Raw genomic sequence first — 15,897 nt, forward strand, 5'->3', positions numbered from 1 at the left:
GAAATCTTTCCTCTTCTGTTATGCATGAATCATTTCTATAACAGAAATATCAGCATACATTTCTCATCTGCTAGGAACTTCTAAACAACACTTCTAAATGTTGTTTTCTGCTGTTTATTGAAATGATGAATGATATTTATATGTTCTTTTAGTTGTTTGTTTAAAAGGCATATAATCTAAAACTTGGTTCCGGTTGTAATTAGACCCAGAAAATTCACTTCACCAATAAAAGACATGGTGAGTGAGTTTTTAGCCAAAATTACATACAGAAGAAGAAATAATATTGCCAGTTCAAAATTAATTAATCCTTATTGGAGAGTTTGACATGTATTTTCTTGATGATGAAGATATAAGAGTTGTAGCAGGTGTAGAGAATATATAGTGACCCCAGAGGACGGACTATTAGGCTTAAATACGACTTGGGCATCCACCTCATGGTGACAAATGTCCCCTTCCTTTCTTGTTCACCAAGTGAAATACTTAATGTTATCATCTGTGTATAACAGTGAGCAGGAACAAGAGAGTTATCTACCATGTGCGAGTGTGATAAAGCATGTGTGTATTTAGTTGCCACTTACTGTAGGTCTACTATAAGCTAGACATTTTACAAATGAAGCAAATAAGACTCAAAGAGGCTACATGACTTTCCTAACATCATTTAAGGAGAAATGGCTGGTACAGATTCACACCCAGGACCAATCCATCATCAAAATCTCTGTCCTTTCTCCAGTCAACAAATGTCCTAAAAAAATCAACTTATTAAAGGCAGAGAAAACATTAAGGCTTAAACTCTCACAAATGTAAAAAAGCCTTGGGGAAAATCCTTGCTAAAAATTCCCCAAGAACCATACTTGTTTTGGCACAACTGTGACTAAGGTGATATAAGAACAGAACTGACTTTGCTAAAGTTTGAAATGAATGTAATTTTACCATTATATTTTGTAATACGCTCCTTTTAGTTGGAATAAAAATGCTTATATGTATAAATGAAAAATGTATTTCATAAAGAGTTTATCTTATCAGCATTGACTATTATCAAGTATAATGATGAAGGAAAATATTTGAAGAAAATACTTGGAAATAACCTAAAATTCTCTTTCATAAAAACTCATTTTCAATTTCATATGTTTTCCTCCAAACATTGTTTATCTTGTCAAATAAATTGCTTGCAAAGGGTAACACGGCAAAGACCTTCCAATAGGCTCTCCAGTAGTTTATGTGGGAATTCGAAATAGAAAGGGGCTCAGAGCCATGAGGGACAGAAGGAGGAGAGTTTATACAATAGAATGTAATAGCCCCAAGCAGTGAGTGTGGAGAAAACCTTCTGAAGAAAAAGGAGGATCATACACCAGGTGAAGAGAAGAAATGTAGATACAAAGTTAGAGATGAGATGCATGAAAGTTAGATTCAATAAAGATCTTCAGCTGATAATGTTTGTGTACCATTACCCAAGCACTTGGTTAAACTACTGGAAAGCCAACTAAAGTAAGTCATTGTAGTTTTTGATACAGTAAAATGCATAAAATTTACTGACTTTAAGTAATGTTCTTATAATGAAAGGATCTTTTTATGTGTTACTTCAATCAAAGCATTTGCATAGTCTTTATTTGGGAATGTTCTTGGTAGGTGTAATCTTTCCATTTTATTATTTTACTCCCTCCAAAAAAATGTTTATGTAAGGAAGAAATATTTTTAAAACTACAAAAGTCAGCTTCAGACTTACTATCCTTGATAGAATATCTCTATTGCTAATTTTATCTTTAAGTACTTAATTAAAAAGAATTAATAAGTATTAATTAATAAGTATTAAGAATTAATAAGTATGTTACCCCGGCAAGGGTTGGGGGGACGGGTTATGTCTAGAAACAGAGGAGATGGGATAGCTTAGTGGATCCTCTCCCTGCAGTAACTCAGAAAAAAAATGTAAGGCTTTTTATTTTTTATGAGCCTCTGCCTCGTAGTATGTAATAGAACTTTCCTCTCCCATCTTCATTCTTGATAGAGAGCCTTTATAAAGATTTTCAGGAAGGGTACGTATTTAGTCAGTAGAAAGAAATAGGGTTCAAAGTTCAATGTGAACCTCCTCAGGTTGCCTCTGTCTGGCCATCTGTCTCAATCTCAGTCTTCCAGTCTTTCTGTGTCTTTTATTCTCCCCCATTTGCTCCTTTAACTCTCCACTTCCTTCCAGCTCAGCTCTGTGTCATGGTAATAAAGAACCAGCCAAGTCCGACTCATGCATCTGTGTGTTTTAGCTGAATCATTCTGAAAATTATAAAATTATTCAAAGCAGTAGAATTAAACTGATCCTTACCACTAAACCAAAGAATATAGTCTGAAGATTATGTGCATATTTGTCCACTATAAATTATATGAATTAAAGTATATTAACTCAGCTAATCTGAGGAAGGAAGAAATATTCAAAATGACCTCAGTGAAAATACTGTCCTGTATGTTTCTTCAGTACATGGTGCACACAAGTCAAAGACCTGATGCAGTCCAAACTTTTTCCCATAGAGCTGTATTTCAAAACAGATTATGTCACACAAGGTCCCTGGAGCAGTAATATTCTTACATCTTCATACTCCATCACAGCACCCCCAAGAGTTCATCACGATGAAAGGTTTCATCCTTCCTCTGAATTCACTATACCTCTCTATGTTTCTAATCCTCTGTCATAAAAACAGCTCACACAAAATGTTCAAAATTTCAGCCAGAAGGACTGTAGATGGTTCTAAGAGTTTGATCACATTCATGTCCAACCTCTTGGTCCATGGAGAGTACCGGTGCCAGTTTAGCCTGTTTCCTCCTTCACATGCCCCTTTTCCATTGTCTTGTGACTATGTATTTGCATCCAGAAATCCATTTTTAGGAGTTAATTGCACGCAATCAGAGTTCAGTGGTTCTGTATAATTCAAGCCAACCCACATCTGCTGCAAAGCCAAGTTAATAGACTTCAAAGTCGCACACCAGGTTTTCCTAAGGTTGCAAAAGTCATTCTGAGCTATACACCAAATTACTGCATCCAAGTTTCTATTCCCCATAGCAGGTTTTGCTGAGTGTTCACAAAAGAGTGATTTTGATTTAGACCTTCACTTGCTGTACTCTTTATTAAAGGAGGCCAAACTGATGAGCTAGTTCTAACTCAGGGATGACAAGCACCTCTCATTTTGTGGGTTAAGTCCAGCCAGTAAGTAAAGATAATACTCCTGGCTCTGGTAGTATGGTAGACTACATGACTATAAAGCCCTCTGCTAAAACACCTGGCAAATGTGAGAAAATAGACAAGCATTTGCTTAAATGCATAACGGAGCCAGCAAAAATATTAGAATATTACCAAGGGACGATAACAAAAGGAGCTAAAAACCAAAACAAAAATGCGTGTGAGCCGCTGCTGCCGCTGAGCTTCAGGCTTGGATTTTGGTGCCCACCCAAGGAAAAGGTGGTCTTATGCCTTTGCCTGCGAACAGCATCCATTCAAGTTAGTCTGTTTGGTTTGTTTCTCAATAGCCATGGCCAACATATTTGTTTTAAACTGCTCCATGGTACTGAAAGATAATGTCACCCATGCTTCTGTGGGTACCAGAAGGGTAGGGGGCTTGGCATATTTACATAGCTACTTCACCAGCTCAGCAAATTAAACCGATGCTCTCTGTGCTTGCTGACCTGGCACACCCTTTACTTCCACCGTTTGAGATATATGCTTAACGAAGAGGTGTCATTTGTATTTGTTCCCAAACCTCATAATGCCGATTATACCTAGTTTTGTGATTTCATACTTAAATCTTAGAGAAACAGGTAAGTGAGAAAAGAAAGAGATTGGTTTTTCTTCTGCAACCCGAGTTCTATGCTTTGGAAAGAATGAAAACTTATATATCAATTAAGATGTGAGCAAAACGACTGTAAAAGAGTGTGCTGGGAGAAGAATTTAAAATCTAGAAGGGCCATCAGTCAGTAAAATTGTGGAAAGAATAGAGAGTCTAGGTCAAGCCAGTGAATTATTTTGTTCCTTGTTGAAGTAAAGCAAGAATTTAAAGACAATTAGACACATGTAAAGCAATCTGAGTACAGAATCCCATATGCACCCACTTGTGAAACACCAGGTTCTCTCTCAAGTGCTTTTTGCGCACTTTCATCCCCAGAGGCTTAGCTGTCGGGACTGTCTATGATGCAGAGAACATTATTAACTGAAATAAAAGTATTACAGCACAATGATGAGGCATTCGGGCTTTGAGGCATGGCAGACCTGGTTTGAATTTTAAGGCTGCAATTTGTTATGTGTCTGTTGTTAAGTCATGAAACACCTCAATCTCTTCGTTTGAAAACAGGGATGATAATACTACTGTGCTCCTGGAGTGTTTGTGAGAATTAAATGAGATAATGTGTGGGGAGCATGTGGCACTATGCCACATTCATTAGTCCTCTGATAAATAATAGCTGTTAAGATTCCATTGTGTGGCTTTTCTGAAACTTTCACTTCTCACCTTGCTCTCTTTTCAGACCTGTCTAGATGTCTTTTAGAACCCAGCTCCATAACTCTTTATGAATTTGGCTGCATTAGTGATGTACAAGTTGCCAGCATTTGTTTGCGAGGGCTGCCATAACAAAGTAACACAGATTGGGCTGGCTTAAATGACAAATTTTATTTTCTCACAATTTTGAGATGGGATAAAAGGGGTCAAATATGTGGTGACAGAAAAAAATATAACTATGGGCAATGAACACACAATGCAATATAATATATATATATATATATATGCCTTACTGTTGAATCATATACCTGAAACTTACTGGATTTCATTAACCAATGTTACCGTAATAAAAATTAATTTTAAAAAAAATTTTAGAGGCTGGAAGTTCAAGTACAATGTATCAGCAGGTTTTGTTTCTTCTGAGGCCTCTCTCCTTGGCTTGTCATCCTGCTCTGTGCTCACATGGCCATTTCTCTGTGTGCACTCGTGCCTCTGGCGTCTCTTCGTGTGCCCAAATTTCTTCTTTTTATAAAGACCATCAGACAGACTGGATTAGAGTCCACCCTAACAGCCTCATTTTTAACTCATTAAGGGGCCTATCTTTACATACAGTCACATTCTGAGATATAAGAATTGGGCTTCAACATATGAATTTGGGAAGGGACACAATTCAGCCCATATCATTGCCACAAATAAATCACTGCATTTGAAAATAACCGTTTTCAGAAATAATAACTTGAATAGAAAGCACGGTTGTAGAATTTTAAGGTGTCTTCTAACCACTGAAATGCTATGACTGCAAGATTCGTTATATATGACCTATATAGTGAGTTTGTTTAAACACATTGTTGAAAAATATCTGTTTATGTCATTCATTGAGCAAAGAGTTAGGGAACAACTACACGTGGACTATAGGTGTATATAAAATCGAACAAAATATTTATTAACTGAGTACCTGTTCAAGTAAAGCACTAGGCTAAAAAGGTTAGGGGCAAACCTAGAGAAGTCTTTGCTCTCAAGGGCTATTGATCTACTGGAGAAAATGCCAGAAATATCACCAAGTAAGCTCACTTAATTGCCAGTTAAATGCTCAGTGTAGGCAATGAAGGCTGTGTTCACAATTGCCTCTGAAGCCCAACGTTAGGGTTTTAAGCTTATAATGCTTATCTACCATAATATGGGGAGAAAAGGAAGTGGTATAATCAGAAAAATAGACCTGGAGGTAGCTCACTGCTGCATTCAGGACAAGTGGCCTACGATAGCCAAATGGTGAGGAAAGGGCGCTCTGAGAAGCATCTAACCAAGAACAGTTTCAAAGGACATCATATGCCCCTGGTTGGAGACCAGGACAGTGATGTGTTCAACCCCACCATAAAGTTAAGTAGAACCCTGAAGCCAGGGCCTGGTGATACTATTACGATGCCTGCAAATAGGATACCTGCGATTATAAAACACGGGCATCAGGTACCACCAGATATCCATGAGAGATCCTTAACATATGTGACATGCAGGAAAAACGTTCATTTACCAAAGGAAACACGTCTCAATTCCTTACTTCTTCCCCACCCTTAAATAATATTTTGCTTCCTGCTAAACAATGATAATGGCAAAGATGATTGAAATGTAACCTGAGAAAATTCTTTGTTTAATCCCTATCTTTTATTCTTTTAGGCCTCTTTTCCGTGGCAGTTCAGATGTCGATCAACTAGGAAAAATCTTGGAGTAAGTAATAACTGTAATTTTACATCAGTATCTGTAACATTAAAACATTTACAGTGATTTTCCTCTGACGTTCATATAATATGTTTATCTCTTATCTTTCCTACCTCAAGCCGCTGCTGCAGACAGTGTTACTGTTTGTGTGGTGAGTGGGGACATGGCAGACATGCTGTTCTATGCAGAGCCCATCATGACATGTGGCCTAACTGTTCTGCTCTGGAAGCTTGTATGTTGCTTGTGTGGATCTTTGGGCTGCTCCTCTTTCTTTGCTTGGCTGAGTTCCAGTTCTTTAGTTCAGATGTGTTGTCTGCTTGGGGTCATTTCAGATGCATACACCATCAGAGGTGGGGCACTCGATGGCCTGGTAATGCATCCTTACCCACTGGGCTTCCTGTCCCCATTGAGTATCATTTAGTCATACAGGTTGGTTTTGCATTGTTTTCTTTTGTTTTCCTGGACAAAGGATAGTATGCTACACAATTCATTTTTCTTTGGAGCATCGAAACAGGAAATGAGAATCCTAAATTCTAATCCTATGTCTGCGGCTAAATAACTGCAATCTTGAGAAAGTCATTTAACACACCCTGTAAAGGGCTTACACAGATCCTGGTATATAGTAAATGCTTTTAAAATGTTAGCAATGATTATAATTCATCATTAATTGTTTAACCATTTCGTTCCTTAACTTCTTCACCTAAGAAATGACACTCCGGGCTTAAATTCTCTTTAAGATTCTTTCTTGTGCTCAAATTCTTTAGTTCCAGTTATCTGTTATATGCTCCTTGATGATTTGCAGAGTTTCATTCATGTCTGCATGTGTGCATGTGAGGGTATGTATGCTTTCATGTTTCTAGAATATAAAAGGGGGCTTTTCTTCTCACAAAGCATGCAGTATGGCATCCTTTTGGGATTTGTGCGTTTGCCAAGTCCCATCAGACTTGGAGCAGAGTAGGAAGAAAGTGGGAGTTGTAGAACCAAAATAGCCCTGATCACTGGTCTGTGACATTTTATAGAATCCCAGTGGTTTTTATGATATTCGTAGTCTGTAAAACAGGGGAGAAGTGCCCCTGAAGAGAAGAATTATATTTAACTCTATCTACTCAAGCATGACTGCTTAAAACAGTTGGAATAAAACTGGAACCTGACTTTGTTCTTTTGGTAACCGGATGCAGCGCCAGTAGACTTCTGTTAGTGCCTGTGCCACTGCTGAGTCAGAACCCAGTGGCTTTAAGGTCTAAAAAACAGTTGCCAGCTTTATTGTCTGGGGGTTGCCTGGGTCCAGGGCAACTGCCACAGCTGCTGCTTCTACTGCTCCTTCTGACCACTTTGTAAGATGGACAGATTCGGGACAAAACTTTCATGTTATTCTCTACTTCTGGATGTCAAGTTCTTTGTCATCCGGTGATGAACTCCCATCTATTCATCCCCATCACTGTGGAATATGTTTTGTGTATATGGGATCTTGAAGAGGGAACTGTGAAAGTCAGACATATACCAGGGACCCTTTATTAGAAGGAAAAGCAATGTTGACTGAAAGCAACTTGCCAGGCATTGAAGTCCTTCACCTGCTTTCCCTGGGCACCACCTGGGCATCTGGTCCACCCCCAGCACTGGCATCTGACTGAGTCTTGTCGACATTGTTCGTGTCCCTGAGTATATACAGGCAGTGAGATGAACCAGAAGAAACTTATGACGAGCATGTTTGACTTGCTTCCAAGGAAAAGCCAGTTCCACTTTTAGCAAAGGCCTGAGATCCTAGATTGCCAGGAGAAAGAAGCCATGAAGTTCTATGTGTTTTGTGCCTTTAGATTTTACTTCTTGGTCTCTGGCATCGTTTCATTGAAATTATGTTCTATTTCCTCTGAGTGCATACATTACTGTGGCATAGAGAAAGGGACAATGCTGCACCCTAGCGTCACTTCTAAAGTACTTGAAAAATGATTTCTGTCCCCACCATCACTGCCATTTATAGGTTTTGTGCTCTGTCATTCTTTCCAGTACAAATGTCAACTTTTAAGGCTTACATTCAGCTGTCCAAATACTGAAATTTGATGCAAGCACTTTTTAATGGATCTATCAGAATTTCACAACAATCATATGTGGGCCGTAAAAGTTCATATTGGATATTAAACTGATTTTTTTAAAGGCAAGTTAAATCCACATTCTCTTAAGGGGAAAATGTTTGTGTTTAGGAAGATTTATACTTTCAAAGAACAGCAAGTACTTTGAAAGTGAAACTAAATGCTTTTAGCCTGTGGCATTTTGGAGGATTTTTAGGAGCAGAGTCATAGTTAAATAGAAACAAAATATTGGATTTGGAATAAGGGGAACTGGGTTCACTCCAGGCTCTGTGGCTGAACTCGCTATGTGTGGCTTTGGCAGTTAATTCATTCCTCATCCTCAGTTTCCCCATCTATAAAACGGAAATAATAATACCTGACCTACATGTCTCAGGAGGTTGTTATGAGGATCAGGGGAGGTAATAGGTTTAAAAACACTTTTAAAAGTTATTTATATAAGCAGTTTTATATGTTAATATAATATATATATAATTATATACCACGCATACATATACATACAGAGACACTGTTTCTCAGAGGGCTTTTGGCATTCATCTTTCTATATTGCCTGATTTAACTCAACATAAATATATTGAAAGATGCAAATAAAAAGATTTTAAATTATTGCTAAGAGTTATTAAAACCAGTTTCTAGGTAACTGGTGCTGATATGCAAAAATATTGATATAAAAATGGCTAAAAAGCTAAAAATGAATGAAAGAAAAATTTCAAAGTTCTTTAATAAGCATTCTTCTTTTCCTCCTCTACTTGTCCCATTCTGTCCAAACACATGCATATTTATTTCTTTTAATAATTAATAGTGGAGCTTTTTTTCTTCTTTTTATTCTTATTCTAGATCTTGCTACTAAACAAATTTGTATATTGCTCAAGTTGCCATTTCCATTCATTTGTTCCAGTAAATATGTCTATGAGTTTGTCTTTTTCTGCCTCAATAACATAGCTCTCCCAGCATGTTCTACAGGTATAGAATTGTCTTTCCCCAGACACTCAGTGACAGGAAAAGTTAAAACACAAGTGTCTGCTAACCAGGTGAGGTGTGTGACCTGGCTCTGTTGAGGAGGTAAGGGAAGGAGAACAAAGCCCTACAGAGATCTCATAACATTTACCACCACATCTTTCTGAAAGTTGGAAATCCATTCGGGAGAACACCCACCCCTCCTGGGTCTTAGTCCCATCGTGTGCAGGCCAAGAAGACCCTAATACAGGCCAGCAGCATTTCTAACGGTAGTTTAAATAGTTTGGTCAGCAAATTAAAACCACAACGAGATATCCCCTCATACCCGTCAGAATGGCTATCTTCGATAAATCAAAAAACAAGTGTCAGTGAGGATGTGGAGAAAAGGGAACCCTCGTTCACTGTTGGTGGGATTGCAAAATGGTACAGCCACTACAGAAAACAGTTTGGAGGTTCCTCAAAAAATTAAAAATAGAACTACCTTTAGACCCAGCAATTGCACTTCTGATTATTTATCCAAAGAAAACCAAAACACTAATTCATCAAGATCTATGCACTCTTATGTTCACGGCAGCACTATTCACAATAGCTAAGATATGGAAGCAGCTTAAATGCCCATCAACAGACGATTGGATAAAGTTATGGTTCATATATACAATGGAATATTACTCAGCCATAAAAAAATGAAATTCTACCATTTTGCAGCAACATGGATGGACCTAGAGGGTATTATACTGAGTGAAATAAATCAGATAGAGAAAGATAAATACCATGTGATTTCACTTATATGCGAAATCTAAGGAACAAAAGGAACAAACTAAACAAAAACAGACTCACAGATACAGAGGACAATCTGGTGATCGTCAGAGGGGAGGAGGGTGGGAGGGCTGGGAGAAAAAGGTGAAGGGATGAAGAAGGACAAATTAGTAGTTACGAAGTAGTCACAGGGACATAGAGTACAGCAAAGGGAACATAATCAATAGTAATGTAATAGCTAGATGTAGAGCCAGATGGGTGATAGAGTAAGCGGGGGATCACTTCAGAAACTATATAAATGTCTAACCAGTGTACTGTATATCTGAAACTAATATAAAATTTAAAAAACACATTAAAAAAAGAAAAGAATAGTTTGGTCAGTATTTGAATAATCATATATTCTATTTACTAAACTATAATCTTTTAGTTCAGAGTTAATCAGCGTCTATATGAGATATAAGTTTTTGGATCCACTGGTGTCCCTCGTTCAAACCTATACATAAGCTATAAATAATATCCACATAATGTATATTTTGTTGCATAAGGCCACTGAGCTGTTAATATTTCTGTAGAACCTTAAGTTACACATAAATAGAACTTAAGCATTACATATGTTTAGTGTGGTAGTGATGCATTGCCTACACATTTTAGATTAATAACATTATTTTCCTCTTATAATAATAATGGGTAATATGTTGATATTGGCAAGTACTGTGTGTCAGGCGCTGTGCTATGCGCTTTATATAAATTATCGCTGATCCTCATAACAACCGTGAATTATTACCATTGTTGTATTAAAGACACTGAGGCTCATAGAAGTTAAGTAATTTGTCCTTACCCACCCATATGCAGAATTTGAACCCTGGTCTGCTTATTTTCAAAGCCTGTGCTGTTTGTATGTTACTTGATGCTCTCTCCATATTTCTGATCTCTGAATGATTTTTAGGGAAAACATAAATGATATCGTTTTTACTTTTGTTTGCACACTTTGGAATATCATAAAGTAGTTATATAATGTAAATTACCTAAATTAAATTTAATATTAAATTAGAAAATAGTGCTTGCATAGCACAGGACTAACATACCTTTTAGCCTCTTTTTTTTTTGTCTGATTCTAATGTATCTAATTACTATTTGGAGTTATTCTTTAATCAAGAGTGCAACCAAATTTGTATGTTAACAGATCATGTTAGATGAACATTATAAAACCATGTCAATATGGAAGTGTTCGATCAGAACACAGAAAACACTCTTGGGCATAAAGGAAAATATTGTATGCCCGCGTGGGTCCCCTTTGAATATATAGGTCCTGCTCTGTCAGTATGTAAGAGCTTATTGGTAGTATAATATTTTCCACTTCTTCATTATCTCTTATATTAGTATCTGCTTCCAGAGTAACCTCTTATCCTTTTCCAGTGAATTTTACAATTCTCCTGTGAGATTACCCTCTACCCTATGATCACCGTATTGCATGCAGTAGGACCAAGAGAAAGTAGTCTTGCCAGTCATACAAGCGAGGGACTCCTGGGGTTCTCTGTCCCCCGTGCCTGCCTCATAGACTTTACCTTCATCTAGAATTCAATAGGAAATAGCTTCTGCACAGCATCTAATGCTTCTGTTCACATGTGGTTCTTTTGTAGTGTAATCGGACTCCCAGGAGAGGAGGACTGGCCTAGAGATGTTGCCCTTCCCAGGCAGGCTTTTCACTCAAAAACTCCTCAACCTATTGAGAAGTTTGTAGCAGATATTGATGAACAAGGCAAAGACCTACTTCTGGTAAGTTCAAGTGATGCAGAGTTGATCTGCACTGTGCTGATGAGAGACCTGTCCTGCTCACACTGGGTGGTGGGTGCAGCATCAGTTCAGCATCACATGCCAAAGCCTCACAAGACATAGGCCACAATCTCTCTACAGCTCTCATTTCCACACCTATAGTAGCTGGTGGCTTTTGATTCTGGAATGTCTTCAGTTCCTCTAGAAAGAGAAAGAGTCTGATCCGCACACTTTCAGTTCTCTAGCTTTCGATGTTAATTTTAATGCAGGCTTTGAAGCCTCTCCATTCCTCTGTACATATGCTTCTAATAAGTATTGACTGTGCCATGCACATATAAATGCCTCCATGAAAATAAGGGATTCAGTGTCCTATTTGAGACTCAAACTTGTAATACTTGTTCTTTTACATAGCTCCCTATACTTGGAGGCCAAAACAATAGGTAAGGGAGTGTATCTTTTGGGCTACTTTTGGTGTTTGGAACCCAGTGAGTAATATTGTGTATCCTTTACCTACTAATAAGTCTCCTAGACCAGAAGGAGCCACTGCTCCCATTCTGTTAGTATATTCTGAATTTCAAATATAGATCCAAGAGTCTCTGGCTCTTGGAAGAAATGTTATGCTTCAGCTCTGTGTGGACACAGCCAACAATTGGCATGTTTGCAGAGCCATGGAATTTCCCAGTTCCAGCTCTAACTCCATCTTTACCTGATGGTAGTTCATTTTCTGATGTTTAGGCAAAAGTTCCCTCCACTGCCAAGTTATGGATAAGGATGGCTATATTTTTTTTTCCCACTGTTTATTTCTAAGACACTCACTAAGGCCTACATCCTTCGAAATAAATAGGACAATATTCACCTAGACAAAGGCTCACTCTATGCACACACTTGCTGGCTTATTTGCTACTTAGGAAAATTTTTCCTTGGTTTCAAATAACAGACATGTATTTGCATTACCTTAAGAAAAGGGAGTTTGATGGAATGTTTCATGGCCTGGAAATGGAAATGGGAAGCCATTCAGAGTGTAAGTGTACTGTCTCTGTTCTGTGCATCACCTTCTCTCAGCAACTCTGCTTTTCTCTGCCCTGAATGCCCTTTCTTCACCTTATCACTTCTTTTCAGTTGTGCTATCTGCTCCCCTTAACTTTAACTATCTGATAGTCCCTTGACTATCAGAACTTCAACTCATGGATTCTTTCAGCTGTAACTCCTACTATTAACATTTGCCCTGTCAGTATTTCCTATATCAGATTCCCAAAAGGAGAAATCTAGCTGGCACACTTCACCTTTTTGTCAAGCCGTGATATGCTACCTAGGGCCAGGTGGCATTCCTGGTCCAGCTAACAGTGCTGGGAGTGGGTAGGGATCATCTGGTATAAATATGGCCACCAGAGGCTCTTCTTTTCCAGCAGGAACTTTGAATAAAATGTTTCTCTTAGAATAGGATTCTGGACAGTCACAGTAATGAACTTAAGTAACGAAGTATCCCACTCTTTCAGCTACCAGTACATCCAAAGACAACCCAAAATATCTCCTAGCTCCAACATCAGTAGGAATCACCAAGAAGAACTTAAAATGTAAATAGATAATGTCACATGCTCATTCAGGGTGCCATGCTAGCAGTGGTGGCCTTCAGAGTCAGACAACACACTCGTTCTAGGCAGGAGAAATAGCAGGAGACAAACAAGAAAAAGGAACAAAGAAGCATACCAGAGAGAGAAGGAAGAAGCAAAGGAGAGGAATAAGAAGCAGAGCCAGTTACATCAAGACTTGGAGAAACGTAAGCACAAGACATAATATCCACAGGCATTCAGGAAAAGGACAGGCCAAGATCTCAGAGCTCAGAATTCTTTTAAGCTCTCACTGTTTCATGCTGGAAGGACACAAGCTAGAACTGTAAAGCAGAAGAAGAGGGGCCATTTGGTACAAGATAAGCAACTAAGACCTCAGCAGTACCTGTTGCTTCTGTTGAAAAGTATTAACTAAGGAAGAAAAGTGAAGAGTGTTTTAGAAAGTTTGTTTTATTTAGGAAACAATTAACAAGTTTAGCACTTTAAGAGTTACTCTTCATTTTTATCTGTAAAATGGTTGACTTTATATAATACCTCAATCATACATGTATGGAGGCTTCGGCTCCCTGGGGAATGTTGAGATATCTGTCAACATTTCCAAATGCTCTTACATATATATTTTCGTAATGTACAGTAATAAGACAGTTCAGGGGAACGATTATTTTTAACAACCAAAACCACATCTTTACAAGTCTTGTCCCTTTGACCATGGTTAACTGGGGAAACTGAAAACTTACTCCAAATAAGATACTCTGGCTGAAAAGTTTTAGAGTTCCTCCTATCTAACATGCTTTCAGAGCCTGAGGTACTTTTTTTTTTTTTTTTGGTCCTTGTATTAGGCTGCTTTTGCTGCATAACAAAGATCCCCCAAAAAATGCATCTCACTAGCATACAACAGTAAGCAATTTTTTTCTTGCTCATGGGTCTGCAGATTGGCAGAGAGAGCACTGCTCCAGCCTTTGGGTCAAGTACAAGTCCTCTCCACATGTCTCATTCTGGGGCCCAGGCCAGAAAGGCTTCGGCTCCCTGGGGCATGTTTTCTCATGGTAGAAGGAGGGTGCTCCCAGAGGACAAGCAGAAACATATGCTACCACTGAAGGCATATGCTTGGAAGAGCCACCCTGCTACTTCCGTCCACATTCCACTGGCCAAAGCAAGTTACATGGCCAAGGCCATCTTGAGTAGAGCAAAGAATACTCTTCCCATGGATGGAAGGAAAGAAAGGAAGGGAATATGTGCTGAGAAATGTTCCGATCCACTGTAGTATTCAACTCTTGACTAAGTTATAATTCTGAAAGTTTATTTTATTAGTCAATAATTTGGGAAGTAAATTAAATATTCTTGCAGAAACAATATTATCATACGAGATTTTTTCATTCTCCAGCCATCCAGTTGCTCTATTAGAGTCAAGCATTAGTAGAATTTAGCCACCTTTCTTAACAGTATTTCTATAGAACAAAATGTATTAAGAATTCCAGTTCGAGATTCCCACACACACACCCCACATTAAGCTAAGGATTTCTCCTTCTCTCTACCCTCTTTCCAGCTCTAAGCCATCAGTATAACTGTGGGGATAGGGCTTCCTCCCAGATAATCCTCCAGGGACATATCTCTATCTTGAACATATTCCCACACTTTTTTTTTCTTCTTTCCTATGTTCTGGGGATTAAACTGGCTGCTTCCTTTTCTGATGCCACTATCTAATGTTCTCCTTCTTAGACTCTGGGAGGAGAACTCAGGCTTGAGAATTTTGCCCTTGCTTTCCTGTCCTTTGCGAATTCAGTGCCACCTTATAAAGTTTTTCTCAAGATGTTTATCGCTGTTAGAACCTTTCTGCGAACAAGCTCCTTCCTCTCTGCCTACCCTTTTACTCTTTGATTTTCAGAAGACACTATGAGGAGGCTAGCATCCACGGACTGGTAGGGAGCTCAGGATAAATCAGGTTTCAGGGGCCCAAAAATTTGCCTGAAATTATATGTAAAATTTTCTATTTGTAGGTGTTTTTCTAGGTCGGTTATATTCCACAGAGTATTAGCAGAGTCTCTAGTCCAGTCAGGATCTGATTAGGACTGTGAGCACCTTAAGAGCAGAAACCCAGATTAAATGGAAGTGATCTGCATAGCCATGATAATATTAAGTCTTTATATTACATAGAAGATTCAAATTCATGGACATTTCAGATACCCAGCTCGCTTCAGTGGACACTGCATCACAAAGATAGAAAAGTTGGTAGAGCTTCTCTGCTACATGTGAACTCCTGGGGCAATGGGTGGGTCTTACTCATTGTTAACTAATGCTTACCACTTGCTGGGCATCCCACAGGTTTTGGTGGAAGGAGAGGAGGTGGGGTTGGAGTGGAAATGGAACTGAGATTAGGGGAACGTTTTGACTAGCTGATTATGAGTCTGATAGTTTGAGAATGGAGACTGCTGCTCCAGAGGTTCACCTTTCCCTCCTTTAATGTCTGAACTGAATTTAATGGATTCCTGAGAGCTACTGCGGGCCCATATGGCTCCTTGATGTGAATCGGAAGAAAGGCATCCCTCCTCTGGTGGGGCGGCCCTGGGCAGGTGCATG

The 15,897-nt window shown here is 38.6% G+C and overlaps 1 protein-coding gene across 2 annotated transcripts in view; it reads left to right on the top strand.

The window, feature by feature from the left end:
- The window catches only part of CDK6 (cyclin dependent kinase 6), a 216,966-nt gene that overhangs the window by 190,192 nt on the left and 10,877 nt on the right, over positions 1–15,897 (top strand). For both annotated transcript variants that reach the window (XM_011363667.2, XM_011363661.2), the window contains 2 exons: positions 6,141–6,191; positions 11,620–11,755. In XM_011363667.2, coding sequence (XP_011361969.1) covers positions 6,141–6,191; positions 11,620–11,755 — 187 coding nt within the window. The remainder of the gene's footprint in view (positions 1–6,140; positions 6,192–11,619; positions 11,756–15,897) is intronic.

The sequence above is a fragment of the Pteropus vampyrus genome, unplaced genomic scaffold (genome assembly GCF_000151845.1).
Source record: "Pteropus vampyrus isolate Shadow unplaced genomic scaffold, Pvam_2.0 Scaffold4, whole genome shotgun sequence".
NCBI lineage: Eukaryota > Metazoa > Chordata > Mammalia > Chiroptera > Pteropodidae > Pteropus > Pteropus vampyrus.